We start from the raw sequence: 20,519 nt of genomic DNA, 5'->3' as shown, positions 1-20,519 counted from the left end.
GGTCAGTGTCAGACATATGATGCAGTAACTTCCTAAGGGCATAAGACAAAGAATCTCTATGTGGAACTGAATGGTCCATGTAAGGCTGCCTGGATAGCACCCAGCATAGTCATGTGACTACAGTTATTCCTAAGTCTCCCAAATTTTCTACAGAAATTGCTGCTGCTGACACCATTGCAAAGAAGGACTGAATAGACGTGCATTTTCCCCACTCTCAGAGCATGATCTTGCTCTCCCAGCTCGAAATACTCTCCAGGCATCAGATTCCCTTCCGCTTGTTCTGCTCCTTCAAGTGCTTGAGGTAGGGAGGGAAGAAATCCTGCTGAGTCCCAGAGGGCTACAGAGACCCTTGCTGCCTTGGTGTGAGGAGATGCCACAGAGGGAGGCAAATTCAGCAAACTCTCACCCCAGCTCATTGGAGCTTACACCTCCCATTTCCTGATAGCTCGCAAGAGCTGACTTAAACCTGCAAGAAATGTGTCTCAAGCTTCTCAGTGAGGACTTACTTGGCTGTCCTCTACAAAGATATCAGAAGCTACTCAGGGCAAGAGACTGCTCTGATCCCCAACATCCACTGTCATTTTGTACTTTGTAATGGCAGCCTCATTCCTAAGTCTAGGTCAGGCACTAATTGATGCCTGGGATTCAGAGGGGTCTGGTATAGCCAATTCTTGCCCCTATGAACTCTCCAACTAACTATTCCAAATATTAGCAGCACATGTCTCACTCTTTCTTTCCTTCTTCCTACTGATGGAGTCACTGAGGCCAACCTGGGTAATAATAGCCTATGCTGATGATCCGAAGTCCACTTACCTGGTAAGTTATAAGAGAGAAGAACAAACTCCAGCCCTACTTAGACTATGGGATTTGGGGAGTGTCACTGATAGAGCCTTACTAATAAACTCATTTCATCTACTAAAACCATAACAAGCCTAAACAGTCATTTTCAAAATCATAAAATACTGTTAATCATTAGCTAACACCAAAGTATGCCATTTTCTTTCTTTTTCTTTTTTTTCTTTCTTTCTTTTTTTTTTTTTTTTTTTTTTGGTTTTTGGGCCACACCCGGCATTGCTCAGGGGTTACTCCTGGCTGTCTGCTCAGAAATAGCTCCTGGCAGGCACGGGACCATATGGGACACCGGGATTCGAACCAACCACCTTTGGTCCTGGATCCGCTGCTTGCAAGGCAAACGCCACTGTGCTATCTCTCCGGGCCCACCATTTTCAAAGACAGTTTTAAGAAAGAAAAATGTAATGGTCCTGACTCTCTTCTAAGCAAAACCATTGAATCAAAGGACATTTCTGGCCCCTCTCATTCCAGGAGATGACAGCCAGCCAAGGTCATCCAGTAATCTTCCTCCATCGCTAACCTTCCATCCCAAGGAAAGCAGTGATGTGCTCTTCAGCAAGAGATGGGTGAGACTCCAAGCATTCTGTCACATGTGTCACAGGTATAATGAATGCCCTGAAGCATGGGGAGCTCCCAATCAGTGCCCCGGGGGCCTTGAAGTCACAGGAGCAATCCTGTGATGCTAGGGCATAATACATTATTATAGAATATATTTGGAAATAATTACAAAGAGATGCAAAATGTTTGCACTTGCTCTGTACCCACCTCCCCCTTAATTACCTTCCCATCATTTAGATAAAAGTGGCATCTGGGGCCAGAGAGATAATAATAGGGGTAAGGCACTTGCCTGGCATTCAGCCAACTAGTTTCAGTCACTACTGCTTCATATGGTTCCTTGAGCATCACTAGGTGTGATCCCTGAGCAGAGAGCCAGGATTAAGCACTGAGACCTATTGGGTATGGCACTAAAACAAATGGTACATGATTAAAAAAAAAAAAAGAACAAACTCAGATACAATACTATCATATAAATCTAAGTATCTTGTTGATTTTACATTTTCCTTCCAATTTCTTTTTCTAAATTTCTGACCCAGAATCTAATTCTAGGGTCCCTATATGGTGTCAGGGATCAAATCAGGTTAGTCATATGCAAGGCAAGTACATAAGCCCCTGAATTAGTTCCTCAGCTCCATCTACTGACATTTCTAGCAAGCACAATTACTAGTGTGGTGTTTGCCCAATTATTTACTGATAAGAGCAGAATCATGACTATATATTTTATTCTAGATGAACCTAACCCAATACATATTAACCAAGTGTGCTTATAATCCTATGTACATTTTTGGTTATTATCACCATTTTGTAGATTAAGAAAATGAATCAGGAGGAGGCTGAAAGCTCGCTCACACAGCAAGCCAGTAGCAGAGATGGCAAGTCTAGTGACAAGTTCAATTTCACAAAGTGATAGCTAATTAATTAGAGAAAAAAAAAAGAAAGAAGAAAAAGAAGACCAGGGATTCTCAAAGGGCTTGAGAATAAAACTAAAGGTACTGTTAAGTCTAGAACTCAGGATCTGCTACCCAAAAGACCACCAGGGAGACAGGCAGTACAAAGGAGTTTATTCCCGCATGCTGGGATCCTGAAAATGACTTACATGGCAATTTTAAAGGGTACCAAGGCTCAGTCTAGGGGATTCACGCCTCAGCGTAGTTGGTCTTTAAAATTATTGGTCCGGGCTGGAGAGATAGCACAGCGGCATTTGCCTTGCAAACAGCCGATCCAGGACCAAAGGTGGTTGGTTCGAATCCCAGTGTCCCATATGGTCCCCCGTGCCTGCCAGGAGCTATTTCTGAGCAGACAGCCAGGAGTAACCCCTGAGCACCACCGGGTGTGCCCCCCCCCAAAAATAAATAAAATAAAATAAAATAAAATAAAATAAAATTATTGGTCCTTAGTACAAGGTTGGGCTAGGATTGGTTGTAGTTCAAATGTAGCATCAGACAGACAGCTGGGTGGGCTGTAACCCCTAAACCTAGAGTACGGTATTATCTGGCCATCTGTTAGCTGCTGTTTAGCCTTTTATGGCTGTATTTCCTGGCATTTACTCCTAGGATCTGGTTCCAGGAACTAGCTTTTCACTTCTGGGCCTAGTCTTTCTACCTTAAAACTGCAACCTGTCATGGCTTCATGGCTGCTCTTGCTCATAGCAAAACCAGATTTATAGCAGTTAACTTCCTTAAGCAAGCAGAGTACAGAAGCCAAAGCAATGTTATCTCTGATATTATTTCTAAGCAAAGGCCCATCATATTCTCACAACATTTAGGTTACAGTTGATTCTAAATCTTAGATTCTAACAGTGCCAGCCTTTGGGCCAGAGCGAGTAGGGCTCTTGCCTTGTGCTCAGTCAACTCAGGTACAATCCCCACATGATGTAGTTCAACTCCATCCCCCACTCCGACCCTCCCAAAATAATAAACCATGCAAGTAATTTCATTCAAGGTATTTCACACTCCTTTTCTTGGAATGAACCTTTAACACACAAGTCAAATCTTCCAAGACGTCAGATATGTGCCTGTTTTCGGGGACCACAATCACCCCTCACACAGGCCCCTGCAGGTGGCCAACCTGGCAGGCAAGTCTCTGAACACTGGCTAATCCTGGCTGTGCTCCCCCGCCCCCCACTGCTCACAGGGGAAACTTCCAAAAAACCCCTGTGAAAGACAGCCAACAACTTCCATTGTGAGCTGAAGGAAAAGTAGGCAGGCCATTGCCAACTGCTTCAAACGTCTCGTTCTCACAAGACCACCAAGCGTGCAGGCAGCAGACATGATTTGTGTCCTATCATCTCATGTATTTAATAAATGGCTGTTCTTGAGCACGTGTCTGCTAAAAAATCTAGGCCCTGTAGCTCATTGGCATAATAGGACAAGCAGCAATCCACATACGAACAAAGCTTTGCTAAGTGGCAGGTATAGAGAATTGCCCAGCCACCGGGCAGCACTCCTAACCATAGAGCTGTATCCTTTTGGAGTCTCCCTCTTTCATCTCCTCTAGCACCATGAGGATAGGGGAGCCCCCATTCCTAGGTCCTGGACCCTCCCTTCAGTCCTTGAGACACCCTACTCTATCTACCAGGAGTCAGAGCCAGCAGCTAAGTCCCAGGCACCCTTTTCTACTTGATCAGAACTGTCTCCTGAAAGCCTTCTTCCCCACTCACCTGATATCTTCCAAAAATAACTGTAAAGAGGGTCCAGAATTATAACTCAACTAGTTGAGCACATATTGGGGGCCTGGATTAAATCCCTAGCACTGCATGATCCTCAAGCACCAAGCCAGGAGCAGCCACTGAACACTACATGGTGTGGTTAAAAAAATCCAAACCTTCCAAATCCTGAAAGGAACTCAACCTCAACCATAAGACTAAGAATTCTGGTAATGCAACTTCCTTTGCTTTTCTCCCCTTCTGTTAGTTCACTCACACTCCACCACCAAAGGTCACCCATCTTTCAACTAGCAGCCACTAAGCACAGATCTTGGTTCTATAGGTGAGAAGACAGAACTCTCCAATGAATGGTGGGACAGACACCTACAAGGAACAAATACACATGGCACAAAGGCAGATGATACCAGAGTGGCAAGTGTAGTTAAAAATATAAGGCAAGAGGCAAAGAACAATTGGACAAGTAGTGCAGCCTGAAATATGGTCAAGAAAAATCTGTGGATGGCATAATGAGGAACAGTGAGCAAAATGATCCTGAAATGGGTATGTCTTGACTTGTATAAGGAAGAGTGGGGAGTGAGATGGTATGGATAAAAAATAAGAAATTAGGTCAAACCCATAGCCATAGGTAGTCTACAGACCATAGTCAAGCTGTAGGTACCCTGAAAAATCCACCTGTGCCTTACTTTATTTTTTTATTTAGGGGTTATACCTGTAAGTATTTGGGGATCACCTGTGAAGGGCTCAGGGGACAGAGGACGATATGCAGTGCCAGAGATCATACTCAGGTTGACCATGTGCAAGTCAAGTACCCCACCTACTATACTGTTGTTTCTCTGCCTCTATCCATCAGTACTTTCAAATAGTTTCATATATCCAAATATGCACTTTCATGCCTGTAGGGCAAGCAGACACAGTGATGGGGCCATAATCATGTTGGAGATGGTGAGAGGTGCCTTGGAGAAATGTAAAGCCAAGCTCGACAAGAAAGAAAAGAAACTTAGAGAGGAAAAATTTAGAAACTAGATCATTTTTAGGAATTAGAATACAGATGCTGGGTCAGGAGCTGGGTCAGGAGCTGTGGAATTATCAATGACCCTGTATATGGGTGTGTGTGTGCTCAGGGGTTACTCCTGGCTTTGTACTCAGAAATTGCTCTTGGCAGGCTCAGGGGACCATATGGGATTCCGGGGATTGAACCCAGTCAATCCCTGGTTGACTGCATGCAAGGCAACTGCCCTACTACTGTGCTATCATTCAGGCCACAATGGCCCTGTATTTTTATAGAAAAGAATACTCAGAGGATGGGGGAACTGACAGAGGTCCTACTTCCCTCTGGATTTTGTGAGTTGAGCAACTGGCTACACTGAGCCTGATCTCATTCAAGATGTGAGCCAGGGCACCCTAGAAAAGAAGGTTTCACAATTGCCCTGAGAAGCTAACTTGATTCACTCCTACCATCCCAGGGATTGATGGGTTCACAGGAGGTTGGTGGTTTGATAGTGGGGTGTGTGTGTGTGTGTGTGTGTGTGTGTGTGTGTGTGTGTGTGTGTGTGTGTGTGTGTGTGTGTGTGTGTGTAGCAGCAGAGGCACTCATTCTTGCAGCCAAGAAAGAAAAAACAGGGAACATAGCTGCCCAGAACAGGAGCGCAGGTGGCCCGGGAAGTTCATACGGATGCCAAGATGCCATCAGGTATCACATTTGCTAATTTTGGTACCCCAGAATACAGACAGTTGCCTTAGCAACTGTATCTTTATCCAAGGTGATAAATCACCCTGCTCTCCAGCACATTTGGTTCATTTCTTAAACAATCAGTGTCCTGGAAATAATAGGAGAACAAGCAAATAGTCACCAGAGCACTCTGAGCAAATCAATCACAGGGTTTGCCACATTCCCGTGGCAGGACTGGGTGAGGGGTGCATGTCAAGAGGTGGGGCCAGGGCAAAGAGAAGGTTATGGGCTTGGGGTCTTGAAAAAGAGCTCTTCTATCACAAGTGGTAAATTAAAAAGCAAAGGCTGGAACAGTAACACAAGTGGTAGGGCATCTGCCTTGCAAGCACCAACCTAGGACCGACCCCTGTTCAATCCCTCTGGCGTCCCATATGGTCCTCCAAGCCAGGAGCGACTTCTGAGCACAGAGCCAGGAGTGACCCCTGAGCATAACCGGATGTGGCCCAAAAACCAAAAAAAAAAGGCAAATTAATAAAAAAAAAAAGGGGGGGGGGACGACAGCAAGACTTTCCCCCATTCCTCTTGAACCCTTTCCTTGCTCTGCTTCACAGAACCCAACACCTATCCATTTCTTGCTTCTGTTCCTGCCTGTGCACTAGATACTGAGTTTCCTCATCTGTTAATTTTCCTCGTCCTCAGACCTAGTGCCACTGAGTACTGCAGACTTGCAATAACAATTAACAGTGAACAAGAGGTTCTTTCCTACTTTTTTTTGAATAAAAAATGGAGGATTCCTACATCCAGCAGGAATTGGGGGCTCCTCCCAGCTCTGTGCTCAGGAGACTACGTGGGCCTGTGGATTGTACCTGACCTCTGGCATTTAAAGCAGGTCCTCAGGGGCCAGAGCCATAGTATAGCAGGATGGGTAATTGCTTCTCATGCTGCTGACCCATTTTGATCCCTGGCATCCCCCCCCCCCACAGTCTGCCAGGAGTGAACTCTGTACAGAGCACAGATAAAGAAGTAACCTCTGAGCACTGCCAGATGTGCAGATGTGGCCCAAAATTGCAAACATAAAGAAATACCTACATAGGTAGGTAGGTAGATAAAGCATTTGTTCAGCTCCTTTAGCTATCTCTCTGGCCCTCATATAAAAATTCAATATATTTTAATGTTTATCATTACCTTAGATTATATAATATATGTGTACATATATATAAACAGATATACACAGAGCTTAATGGGCAAATTGGAAACTATTTTCAGGACTAGGAGACACATAGTTATCACTGCTACTTACCATTATTTTGGGGGGCAAATTATTCATTATTTTGTATTAGAAGGGATGGGCAGAGGCTATAATTCTAGATGCAGCAGACAAGACTGCCTATCTGCAAAACCCAAGAAAACCAGCAACAAACTATGATGAACAATAAGAATATATTCAGACTCAGTAGAATAAATTCTACCTGCAGAAAACAATAACCTCCCTATTTATGTCACCCAAAAAAATTGAAATGGGAAGAAAATTCCATCTGCATTAGCAATAATAGAGATAAAACTTTTAAGCAATTGAAGGGAGCATGTAGGATCTATATGTTTGAAAATGCTCCTGAGAGACACACAACTTTAAAGAATATGCAGGAGGAATGATGAGCCTATTATGGAAATAATATCACCCAGATGTCAATAAGTAATGTATAAGTGAAGCCAACTTTTAAAGGGGAAAAATGTCAATAGGGAGGTGGCAGCCAGAGTTGTTGTTTTATTTCTTTTTCCTTTCAATTTTAAGAACTAGACAAGCTGAAGCCAAAGAGCTAATACAGGAGGTAAGGTACTTGCACTTGGGAAGATGGACAGTGACTAGATCAAGTAGGGTGCATGCCTTGTATGAAGGGGCCCAGGTTCAATCCCAGCATTCCATATAATCTCCCCCACCTGCCAGGAGTGATCCATGACTGCAGGGCCAAGAGTAAGACCTCAGTACTGCCAGGTGTGTATTATCCCATTCCCTCCTGCTCCCCACAAAAAAAGAAAAGAAAAAGACCCTTGCCTTCCCAGTTCACATTCCCAGCACTTCATATGATCCTCAATGTACTCACTACCTGCATTTACTCCTCCTGACAGCAAAAAATAGCCCCTGGGTACTGTCATGTGTGGTCCAACACTCATATTCCCTCCCTTTAAAAAATAAATAGAAAAGCAGGCCCTGAAGAACTGCCACTCAGGAGTGGGTGAAAGGAAGTCACTCATTTACACCTTGTAATCAGATAATTAAATGTGATCTTTACATGGCACATGCAACACTTGCTGTATGTTCTATTGTGGAAATGTGATATGCAAAGAAGTGAGTATTAATCCCAAGGTCAGGGACCGGAGAGATAGCACAGCAGCATTTGCCTTGCAAGCAGCCGATTCAGGACCAAAGGCGGTTGGTTCGAATCCCGGTGTCCCATATGGTCCCCCGTGCCTGCCAGGAGCTATTTCTGAGCAGACAGCCAGGAGTAACCCCTGAGCAATGCTGGGTGTGGCCCAAAAACCAAAAAAAAAAAAAAAAAAAAACCCCAAGGTCAAGCGCAATATTCGTTTTGTGGACTGGCATTCCACCAGATTCAATGTTGACACCAACTCTCAACTTCCCACAGCAGAGTCTGGAGGAGACTCAGCCATAGCACAGTGGCCACTTTGCATCCCAAGTAACATCACAGCCATCGTAGAGGCCTGGGAGTTCAACTATAAGTTCAACCTGGTGTTTCCCAAATGAGCATTCATGCATTGGTATTTGGCTGAAGGCATTGAGGTAGGTTATGGTTGGGGTTGGTTAGGGCAGTGGTTGGCAACTTTTTTTTTCTGAGCCAAATCTCACCAAAACCACGTTTGAAATTTATTTTGAGAGCCACACAGGGTGCACACTGACAGAGGCTAGGAGCAGAGTCCTGACTCCTGGAGCGGCCGCCCAGCACACAGAAGAGCCAAATTAAAAGTATAAAGAAGTTAGAGAAATAACTACATTTTGAACTGTCCTAATAATGAAAATGTATGAGGGAAATGGAGAGCCTGTTTAGAGTACAGGCGGGGGTCGGGTGGGGAGGAGGGAAACTTGGGACATTGGTGATGGGAATGTTGCACTGGTGATGGGGGGTGTTCTTTACATGACTGAAACCCAAACACAATCATGTATGTAATCAAGGTGTTTAAATAAAATAAAAAAAGTATAAAGAGCCACATGTGGCTTGCGAGCCACAGGTTGCCGACCACTGGGTTAGGGCACTATGGCCTACCCACATATTAGAGCAACAACAACAAAAACATGATGATTCCAGTCTATGAAAAGCTGAAAATTGGAGCCAGAGTGATAGCACAGTGGTAGGGCATTTGCCTTACACATGACAGACCCAGGACCAATCTTTGGCATCCCATATAGTGGTCGCTCGCACCTGCCAGGAACGATTTCTGAGCAAGAAACTGCATAGAGCCAGGAGTAACCCCTGAGCACCACTGAGTATGGCCAACAAAAACAACAACAACAACAAAGATGAATGTTAATGAAAGAGAAGGAAGGGGTAGATGAGAGAGTAAGACAGAATGCATTTCAGGGGCAGTGGCTTGACAGGAGAGGAAAGTGACTATTCCATCAATTATATTGGGAAACATTCTCTCTCTCTCTCTCTCTCTCTCTCTCTCTCTCTCTCTCTCTCTCACACACACACACACACACACACAACACACACACACACACACACACACACACACACACCAGAGATTCTAAAACCAACCTATGCCTCTGAAAAGACTTGAAACAGAAGCTTGGGAAGGGAGTCTCCTGAACAGGAATATGGAGATCCAGGCAAAGGCGTAGCTGGTCCAAACAGCTACCTCCAAACAGTTCATCCAGATCAGTGTGCAGAGAGAAGTGTACCACTGTGGCCATCAAGGAAAGCCTAAGCAAGTGTCCTGTGATGATTGTGTCCCATGATCATACAGAAGATGAAGAACTGGAGCAGACTTCCACAAAAGAAGTCTTTGAAATGTGTAGCTTCTGGTGTAGTCACACAAAAGGGCATTCTGTAGACACAACTCAAAAGAGAATTCTTGTATGATGAACAGAAGCAAGTTTATACATCCCAGATAGTATGTATAAAAAAAATAGGATTATGGGGCTGGAGAGATAGCACAACAGTAAGGCGTTTGCCTCGCATGCGGCCAACCCAGGACAGAAGCCAAGTTCGATTCCCAGCATCCTATATGGTCCCCCAACCCAGGAACAATTTCTAAGTGCAGTCAAGAGTAACCACTGAGAGCTGCTGGGTGTGACCCCCCAAAAAAACAAACAAACAAAAAAAATAGATGGTCTTGTGAAAACAAGACTGTTTCTAAATCTAAGTTGTCCACACACACACACACACATACACACACACACACACACACACACACACACACACACGCTGAGATGAGACTCAGAAAGATCTTGTCAGCATTTGGTTCCTAACAGTGCTACAGACACATATGTAGCTTCTAAATCTGACACTGCATATTTGCTAAAAGCCAGCATCAGCCAAAACATTACTTCCATACAAAGCAAGGACTGTGGATCTCAAGTGGCAGATTATTTCATGGACTGAATGCAACCAAGCACCAGGCCCACTGATCACTTCAGGTTCTATTATTAATTTTCACTTTTTAAATTATTATAGTTTAAAAAAACAGTATGCTTATAATGATGTAGACATTTGTTAGGTTACACCTTATTTTACCTAAAACAAAGATCATCCCTGGTTCCTTTGTATGTTTGTTTACAACTTGATTTACCCCAAAACAGAGATTGCTTTACTTGTAAACCTGGGTGGGACTGGCTCAGGATAGCCTAAGCTATCTGTCCTTACATTGGCTTTACTGCCCCACCCAGGGGTGGTCTCTGTGCTCAATAAAACAGCAGTCTGGCAGGCAGTGATCTTTATCTAAGGTAGAAGATTGCCAGACTACATGTATTTCACCCTTAGCCTGGTTGGGATTATTCTATGCATGACCCTTATTCAGATTTGTTCACCTTCGATTGGAGATATGGCACATGGAGTGATTTTACAGACATTTATTTTTTTTATTTTGTTTTGATTTGGGCTCACACCAGGCAATGCTCAGGGGTTGTTCTCTCTATTCAAGAATTACCCCTCACACTATTCAAAGGACCATTTGGGATACTGGGGATCAAACCTGGATCAGCCGTGTGCATGGCAAACACCCTACCTGCTATCTTATCTCTCCAGCCTGGTGCAGATATGTATGACCTTGATATACATCATTTTCTTACCTCCCTACCACCAAAGTAAATGATGGTGTTGGACTATATCCTATCCATCTATTTCCCTCCCAATCTGGTGTTCTCAGTTTGTACTCCAGCACCTAGAATCTGGTATCAATTGATACTGTCTGTAGCCCTGTTTTGATATTGTCTTTACCTGAAACACCACAGAAGAATGAGATCATTCCGGCCCGGAGAGATAGCACAGGGGTGTTTGCCTTGCAAGCAGCCAATCCAGGACCAAAGGTGGTTGGTTCGAATCCCGGTGTCCCATATGGTCCCCCGTGCCTGCCAGGAGCTATTTCTGAGCAGAGAGCCAGGAGTGTAACCCCTGAACACCACCAGGTGTGACCCAAACCCCCCCCAAAAAAAAGAAAAAAAAAAGAATGAGATCATTCAGTGTTGCTCTCCTTCTAACTTATTTCACCCAGCATGATGCCTTCCAGTTCCATCCAAGTTGCAGCAAATTGTATGATTTCATTTTTTTCTTATAGCTACAAAATATTCTACTGTGGATGTATACCACAGCTTCTTTATCCACGTGTTGATCTTCCAACATTTGGGTTGTTTTCATATCCTGGCACTGTGATGAGCATGGGTGTGCTTATATCTGTTTGGGTTAGTGATTTTTGTGTTTCTGAGTAGATAGCCAAGAAGTGAAATTGCTGGGTGGTAAGAAAGCTCTATGTTCGTGGTTTCTGAGAAATCTCCATACTGTTTTCCTGAGCAAATTTGGGTTCTTCAGTCATCTGCAACAATATACTCTGAGCACAGAGCTTAATTCACTGTCACACTTCACAAGTTGGCCTATAAATTCTTTTCAGAATTGCAAATGAAGGGCGCTATGTAATTAAGAGTATTACTATGGTGATTTATGTGCCCAAATGTTAGTAAATTCTAAATAACATGCCTTACTGTGATAATTTCTCTGTCAGTGACAAATCATCACCTCACCTTCTCTCTCCTGAGTGTGAAGTGGATAGAAATTTATTCTGCAGGCCCGCAGGAACAGTTATACGAGAAACAAGTAAACAAACAAAAAAAAAAATCCAGAAAAGATTTCCCTAATAGCATATCAAAAAGACAATTATTTTATGTGAAGTTAAAATTTGTACTAAATTATTTTTCCTTCCGAAATACAGGGGAGAAGTTTCTATTTAAGTTTGTTTGTTTTTTAATTCAATACCTGCCAGAATACCACTATAAATCCTCCAATGTATGATTTATATTTGGATCACTATAAACCATAAGAAATACATGATATGAAAAAGTACAGAAATATTGGGCCATACTGATAGAGCAGTGGGTAGGGTAAATGCCTAGTATGTAGGGGACCAAATGTGATCCCCAGCTTCCCATATGGTTCCCCGAACCCATCAGGAGTGGTCCCTGCACATAGAGTCAGAAATAAGCTCTGAGCAATACCAGGTGTGTCCCAAAAACAAAAGCACAGAAATATTTTTTATAGCATATTTTCTGACACTATACAGCATCAGGGAGAATAATGATGTCTGGAAATGAATGGAGGGAAAATAACTTTCAGAAGGAAATTCTATCACTTTTTTTTTATTGAACCATCATGCGATAGTTTTTAAAAAATGAGAGATACAGATGAAAAATGTTAAAAAAAATGTAAGATAGTAAGTTAAAAATGGTTGAGCAGAACCTTTCATCAATGTACATTTCTGTCAACCAGTGTCCCCTCCCGTCCTTGCTGTACCCCCTTTGCACCCCATAGCCTGCCTGTATGGCACCATTATCTCTGTCTTCTCTTCCCCTTCCTTTTATTCCCTTTTAGACACCATGGTTTGCAATACTGTTACTGAAAGGTATCATGCATATTACTTTACCTCCTTTCAGCACCCAGTTCTTGTCCAAAGTGATCATTTCCAATTATCATTGTCATAGTTGTTCCTCCTCTGTCCTAACTACATTCCCACCTGCACATTCCCCCTTTCTGGCAAGCTTCCTACCATGGACAGTCCTCTTGACTTTCATTTCTTTTGTCTTAGCATATTAATCTTATTCTTTGTTTCTGGTATTTTTTTTTTCATACCCCAGAAGTTTGAAATGGGACCTAATTTGGAGAGAGGGCACAGCAGACGTAGTTGGTTAAGATAAGACTGTGCTCGACACAAATGAGTTCTAAGTCAAGTTACAAAACGACAGAGACAGAGACATGCGGGGAGAAAGGATCGTCAGTATCAAAGGAAGATGCCTCTACCACCCAAGAAGGCCAAACATGCCTGGAAGATGGGAGAAGGGCCAGAATACTCAAGGCATATCCTCCCTCTGAACTCTCAAAAGGAACAAACCCTCCCATACTATCATGTCAGAATCCAGCCTCCTGAGAAGAGATAATACGTTTGTTTTGTTTGGGATTTTATGGTTTTTTTTTTTTTTTTAACTAAAACAGTTTTACTTAATCAAATAAGCTATTTGACTAGTTCATTTAGGAAACATGAGAGGAATTCCATGCACATCTGAGAGAAAAAGAGAGACAAGAGAATCCCATGTGAGACTGAGAAGAGAGAAACCCATGAAGAGAAAATCATTGCATCCTCTTGAGCCTCCTACGAGTGACCCCTGAATGAAGAGACAGGAGTAAGCACCCAAGATCAAGCCCTAAAGAACTGCAGGGTGTGGCCCCCAAACACGCAAACAAACAAAACTATTTGCTCACAAATTATTGAAACACCAGGTAAACATTTTTCCTAATTCTACACTAGGTCTTTACAACCTAGCATGATGCATTTACAATTCATCTCAAGTCGGGGTTCTATAGCCCCATATAAGTAGTAGGGAAAGACTGCAGAAAGTTCTCTTAGGCAATCAGTGTAGTTGCCAATAGAGGGAGCTAGTGAATACAAGATTGCTGAGGGCAGGAGGTTGAGAAGCAGATGCCTGTACTCAGCCTTTCTCCTGTGGGAAAGAACGGGTTGGAGGACAGGATAAAGTGCTCTCAGGGCGAACAGGGGGCTCCTTGAGACAGAGTATGAATTAGGAGGAGAGGAGGCAGCAATGGGGCAGGTGGGCAGCAGTCCCCCCCACCCCAGAAGCCAGAGCCCAGTGGCAAGCAGTGATTTAAATCAGATTCCTGGGCTAACAGATATAGATGAAAGAATTTTCCAAGCCCAGATAAAATACTAAAAATCAAAGAACTGTAGCAAGTTTTTAATTAGATTAAATGTCCTCATGTAATCAATGACCCTAAATTCTGATTTTGGGGGGGCCTGGGGAGGAGAGGCGAGATGGCTAGGCATTAAGAAATGCTTTTAAGCACTTTCCTTGAATGCAGATGACTCAAGTTCGATCCCCAGAATCACATATGGTCCCCAAGTCCTACCAAGAGTGATCCCTTAACATAGGACCAAAAGTAAGCTTTGTGCACAGTCAGGTGTGGCCCAAAAACCAACGAGAAAAAAATTTCAAAAATGGCAGTAAGCAAAGATTGTCAGTGGGCTATTTAAATGTCTCTATGGGTCAAATTTAAAACTGGCAATATCGGGGCCAGAGAGATAGCACAGTTGTAGAGTGTTTGTCTTGCATGTGGCTGACCCAGGACGGACCTGGGTTCAATTCCTGGCATCCAAAGTGGTCCCCAAGCCTACCAGGAGCGATTTCTGAGCACAGAGCCAGGAGCCCTGAGCATCACCAGGTGTGGCCTCAAAACCAAAAAAATAAAGTAAAATAAATAAAAGTAAAATTGGCGATACTGTGTTGTTCTCCAAATTCTAAATTTCAGTTCATATGTTAAATCTAAAATTTTGGAACCACTGTTCTCAATCTCTGAACTTAAGATAGAAAAAATGTATATTAGTACATGTCTTGACTTTTATATCACATATGCAGACAATACTAATAACAATAACACAACTTCTAGTTTGAACTGCTAGATAGGCACTCCCCTGTGCTAAGCATATTATTGTTTAGTCATTCCATAATGTTATGTGTAAAATCAAGTTTTTAGTAATAACTGCCAACTGAGTTTTTTTCTGGAAACTTCCAATTCTATCTACATATTCCAGTCCTCGTAGTTTTCAACAGGGAATTTCTGAATTTGTGGCAATGCACAGCTTTGCTTGTATTTACTTACTATTTACCCAGCACTCAATAAGTGCCAACACTTATTAACAATCCCATAATAATGGGTTATGATCATTTCTGGGAAGTTGATAGACAAAGCAGTCTTCACTTATGTTTTGGGAAATGCTGAAACTATCCAGGTTCCTCACAGTGATAAAGTATTTCAAATTGTCTATTTCCATTTCTCCCAACCACTTTCAGAAAGAACTTTGGATCCTGACTCTGGCATCTCAATTCCTTATACTTTCTATGCTCACCATTTCATCTTTTAAACTATTCTATGATTTCCTCATAGGCTGAGGCATTCCATCTAATGTTTATCTTATTGCCTTTGACTGGGCCATTTTTCTTGTATTCTTCAGATATTCAGGCACATCTGTCTTATAGATGATGGTTTTCGCTGCAGCTTCTATGGTCCTAAGTTTATCTTCCCTAGGCACCTGGGTTAAAAATGCTACTCCATTTCTTCTGATTATTTTGCAGATAAACACAGAGGCCCTTAGACTCTAAAATTAATATACTTTTAAAATGGCAGAGCTTTCTGAGATGGGTGAAATTTCCTCTGAGAGTTCACAAGCTCCACTTGACTATATCATATAATGACAATCAGAAAAAAAGTAGGACATAACTTTAGGGATTCAAAACTTCTCCACTCTTCCTTTGGAGGTGTACCACACTCACAATCCCCAGATACCAATGTTTCTACAAGGATCTCAACAACTCTGTTGTGTATGTAAATATTTTTTGTATGTAAATATTTTAGGGGATTACTATGTTACTCACCCTAACCTGATTGGTGATTGTGCCCTACCCTAGGGTGTGACCTGGCATTCTGCCCCCACCCTAGGGTAGTACCTGATTCTGCTTCCACCATTGGTTGGTATCTGATCCCACCATTGGGTGGTACCTGATTCTGGGGGATAAAAACAAGGGTCTGTGGAAGGTCGAGGCTTTTTGGCTGGAACTGAAGCTGAGTCTTTGGACTTCAGTCTTGTCCACCGAATAAAGCTAATATTTCCACGAGCCTGACTGTCTGCGAGCTCTTTACCCACCATTTCACCTCAGAACCGTCAGCTAGACAGGGTGGCAGACTCGTGCTCCGAGCTGGAAGAGAAAGGCCTCATCCTACATCCCTCCATCAGTCAACCTCTTCAGGGGCTGACTTGCAACACAACTCCACTTAAAACTAAATTTATTTTAGTTTGGGGGCCACATCCAGCAATGCTTAAGGATTACTCCTAATTACTCCAAGCACTCACGACAGTGCTTGGGGAATCATGTAGCATTCCAGGGATTGAACCCAAGTCAGCTGTAAACACTCTTACCTGCTTTACTATCACTCCAGCCTCTTCAAACTAATTTTCAGGAAGAAAGGTAGATAGAAATTAATCATCTAGAGATATTCTGTTTCTCAGGAGTAAAAAAAATATAAAGTTAAATATATATAGCTCTGGAGACATTTCACTGAATTTTTCACATAACAAAACAAACTCCATGGGAAACAACAATTTCTCCCATATATAGAAGTGAAGAGAAAATATTATCAATAAAAAGCAGCATGTATGTAATTATTTAATAATACCCATTATTTGTAATTATGTATCATAATATACACATAATTTTGTGTCTTTTTATGTAACATCACTTTTTTTCTGCTAGAAATAAACTCGTTGAAAGGTTTTTCAGTGATTACTTAAAAGTGGGTTTGATATAAGGTAATTCTGACTTCCTTCCTCAGACTTGTTTTTTTTTTTTGGTTTTTGGTTTTTGGATTTTGGGCCACACCCAGTGGTGCTAAGGGGTTACTCCTGGCTGTCTGCTCAGAAATAGCTCCTGGCAGGCAGGAGGGACCATATGGGACACCGGGATTCGAACCAACCACCTTTGGTCCTGGATCGGCTGCTTGCAAGGCAAACGCCGCTGTGCTATCTCTCCGGGCCCCCTCAAACTTGTTTTACAATGCACACTTTACATACATTATCTCCTTTGCATTATCTACTTTACATACATGTCATTCAGCGTTGTTTCATATAAAGGATGGTTATCCCTTACTATTACATGATATTCTATGTAATTACACACTGATATTTGCAGAGAAAATGTACCTCACACATCTCTCATATGCATCCCCACTGTCATTATGCATTGATGAATTAAGGTTTTTTTGCTTTAATACCAGAGAATACTCCCAGAGAACATGTCTTTGTTATTTTTAAGACTCAAAAACTGAAGGCAGGTAAAATTTGGGCAATGTATTGAATCAATTCCAAAGATCAGCTTGATGTCAAGCTGATATGACACAGTTGTAATTTAGACCATTATCACAAAATGCATCAACCATCAACCCCTGCTTTTTCACTTTCCAAGTCTTCTATTATAATTTTTATTTTATTTTAAATGTTCTTAGGGGTGATCACACTCACAGTATTCAAGGCTTACTCCTGGCTCTGCTCAAGGATCCATGGCAGGGCTCATGGAAACCATTTGTGGTGCTGGGGATCAAACCCAGGTTGGCAGTAAGAACATAACCAGCTTATTGGGGGAAAGGGAGGGACAGAGAATTGTGTACGAAAGGGAATTCTGGTCAAGGGATCAGTGTTGAAACATTACATGTCTGAAATCCAATTGTAAAAACTTTGTAATTTAATAGTAACTACAATTTTAAAAGTTCTTAAACTCTCAAAACACCAGGAACTTTGAACTTGCCTTTTTCTTTTTAAAGGTTAAAGTCTTTCAACTACTTACAAAACATACCTGCCATGTGGTTTACATAAAAATGACAAGATGTTATTAAGATTACTTTTTAAAGCCCTTATCTCTCAGATAAATACTGAAGCATGTACTGGCAATAATAAAATATTTAAAATTTCCTTTAAATGCTCTAGCAAAAAAAAAAAGTGGTGAGAAGAAACATGATAGAACAACAATGCTTGAGTTGGGGCATGGATACCATTATTCTATTCTACATTATATATAATTTTTTTCTGTAATACCTTTTCCTTCACTATACAAGGAATTGAATCCAAGAGTCCAAACATGTTGACCAAAATCCCTTTGCTCTATCCAGCCCCTTGATATTTCTTACAGGTTTATGGAAATTGTAAATATATAAACTACCCTCCCAAGTACAAAATTCAAACTCGGGCTAATTCAAAGAAAATTTGATATATATCTATAAAAATGTATCATTCCTTAGTATCTTTAAATTTAACTGAGAAGATTGCAGATTTTTTTCCTTCTTTTTCTAGTTCTTTTTGGGAGGTAAGGAAGGGTCAGACCTAGTTTTGTCCAGAACTTACTCCTGGCTCTGTGTTCAAGTATTACCATGTTTTCTAGCGTATAAGATGACTTTTGAAACAAAAAAAGTCAACCGAAAATCGGGGGTCGTCTTATACGCCAAGTATATCCAAAAAAAAAAGTTTCAATATGCCGCTAAAGGAAAATTGTCTGAATATTGCCACAAAACGAATTTTCCAACTCGATCCTGCACCAATCACTGCCAGGCTGCTCGGACCGCCTCTCTAACTCAGCCAACCCAAGCAGGCTTTTGATGCATGCAAATTATACAGTGTTCTGTACCCGAATCTACACTGTAAAAAGCCTGTTCAGATTGGCCAGAGTCAGAGAGGACGTCTATTACAGTATAACCTTTGGACCTTTGCTTGTTGTGATTGGCTCAGTGTGGAAGATACAGTTGCAGCACAGGAACATTCTGTCTTATACAGCAAATATAGGCCTAAACCTATGTTTTAACTGTAAAATTAGGGGGTTGTCTTATACGCTGGAAAATATGGTAGATTTCAGGGGACTGTAAGTGCAGAGGATGAAACCCAGGTCAGAAGCATGCAAGGAAAGTGCCTACTGATGCACTACCAATCCAAGTCTATCTCAGATTTTCTGACATGGGCCAGAATCAGACTAAGAATTAAATGAAAATTATGCTGACACAAACCAGCAGTCATTTTCTATTCTAGAAGTCTGGCCAGGTGCAGAGGAAAGGCACTTGTCTCTCTTACCTGGATGGGAGGGGTCTGTGGTTGGTAACCAGCCTCAGGGGGAGAGCAGAAAAGACTGAGCAGAGAGAAGCAGCTGGTAGAGAAGAGACACAGGTTGGGTGCAGAGAGGCTGGTTAGCTTAGAAGGCATATGAGATATGCACATGGTGCTTAGGGCCTTAATAAAGCTCCTGGACTTCACTTGACTGCCTGTGGGTCATTTCTTCACTGTCACCCTGATACCTTACAGTCCCACCAGGCCAAGGAAGCTGCAGGCACTGGGCTGGGCCGAGAAAGGCCTCACCATTCATTTTCTACCATGAACCATCAGGACTTTATACTTAATAATTAATACAACAGGCACGGCTATTTCCAACGGGTCTACCCCAAGTCAACTGCAGGATAATCTTGGGACTTGACACAAGTTAGCTAACAGGTTGGCTGGGTGAACCAAGATAATTTCATTTACTTTTATACAATATATTTCAATACTAGTTGCAAAAAAGGACATGGATGTAAATGATCTGAAATTCTCTGGCTTGCTATGGTATGCGAATTCTAACCATCAAATTTCACAAAGTACAGCAATCCAAGATTTTTCTTAGGGCATCATCAGCAGTATCTCCCTAAAGAGAATGGTAAAGCCTGGACTCTTCTATTTTATAGACCCAGAAGCTCAGGTTCAAAGTATCAAAGACTTGCTCTCAAACTATAAACTTCCATATTCACAAGCCATATTCTTTTCTCCATGCAACACTCTCCTTGGCCTCTGACTCAATTGCCTCATATTTCTGGGAGGTATGCTCTCTTTTCTTTATGAGTTCTCCCAGAGGCCACCTAAGAACTTACTTAACTGAGGGCCCAGGAAATCTTGTTTTGAAAACCAGGAGCAACTGTGAAGGCTTTGTGGCTGAGAAAGCTTTGTGGTCAAAATTTGAAGGCTGTCATGGAAATGGCACAAAGGAAGAGAAGATGGTGTATCAATGGCCACAGTCCTCAAGTCCCCGGGACCCTGGAGTACAGAAGCGACAAGCCTGCGAGCAAAGCCTACCTCTCTGACTTCGTGAAGCTGGCCGGAATACTGACTCTTGGCTCTTCGGGCAGCTGCAGGCGACTTGTGATGAGTGACTGTGACAACGCCGGGGGCGCCCGCAATGAGGTGTCTCTGGCTACAGGGAGACGCAGAATTAGGTGTTCCATGGGGGAGCAATGTGAGACTTCGGCTTCGGGAGCTTGGAGTAGTCTAGAATAAGCAACAGGTGTCAAAACTCAACAACCAACCTGCAGAATACACCTAAGTAACGACCCGTTTAAATGGGACCTTGTGCTCTTTTTCCTTTTAATTTTGGGAAGGGGGTTCTTGTGGGGGCCGCACCTAGCAGTGTTCAGGGACTAC

At 42.4% G+C, this 20,519-nt stretch overlaps 1 protein-coding gene across 1 annotated transcript in view; it reads right to left on the bottom strand.

Annotated features, from left to right (window-relative positions):
- The window catches only part of OSBPL10 (oxysterol binding protein like 10), a 290,339-nt gene that overhangs the window by 107,899 nt on the left and 161,921 nt on the right, over nucleotides 1-20,519 (bottom strand). Inside the window, exon 4 of the mRNA XM_049766398.1 lies at nucleotides 20,175-20,366. Coding sequence (XP_049622355.1) covers nucleotides 20,175-20,366 — 192 coding nt within the window. The remainder of the gene's footprint in view (nucleotides 1-20,174; nucleotides 20,367-20,519) is intronic.

Source organism: Suncus etruscus, chromosome 20 (genome assembly GCF_024139225.1).
Source record: "Suncus etruscus isolate mSunEtr1 chromosome 20, mSunEtr1.pri.cur, whole genome shotgun sequence".
In the NCBI taxonomy this organism is placed as follows: Eukaryota; Metazoa; Chordata; class Mammalia; order Eulipotyphla; family Soricidae; genus Suncus; species Suncus etruscus.
Note: the sequence above shows the minus strand (reverse complement) of the source record. Positions and strands in the feature narration are given on the sequence as shown.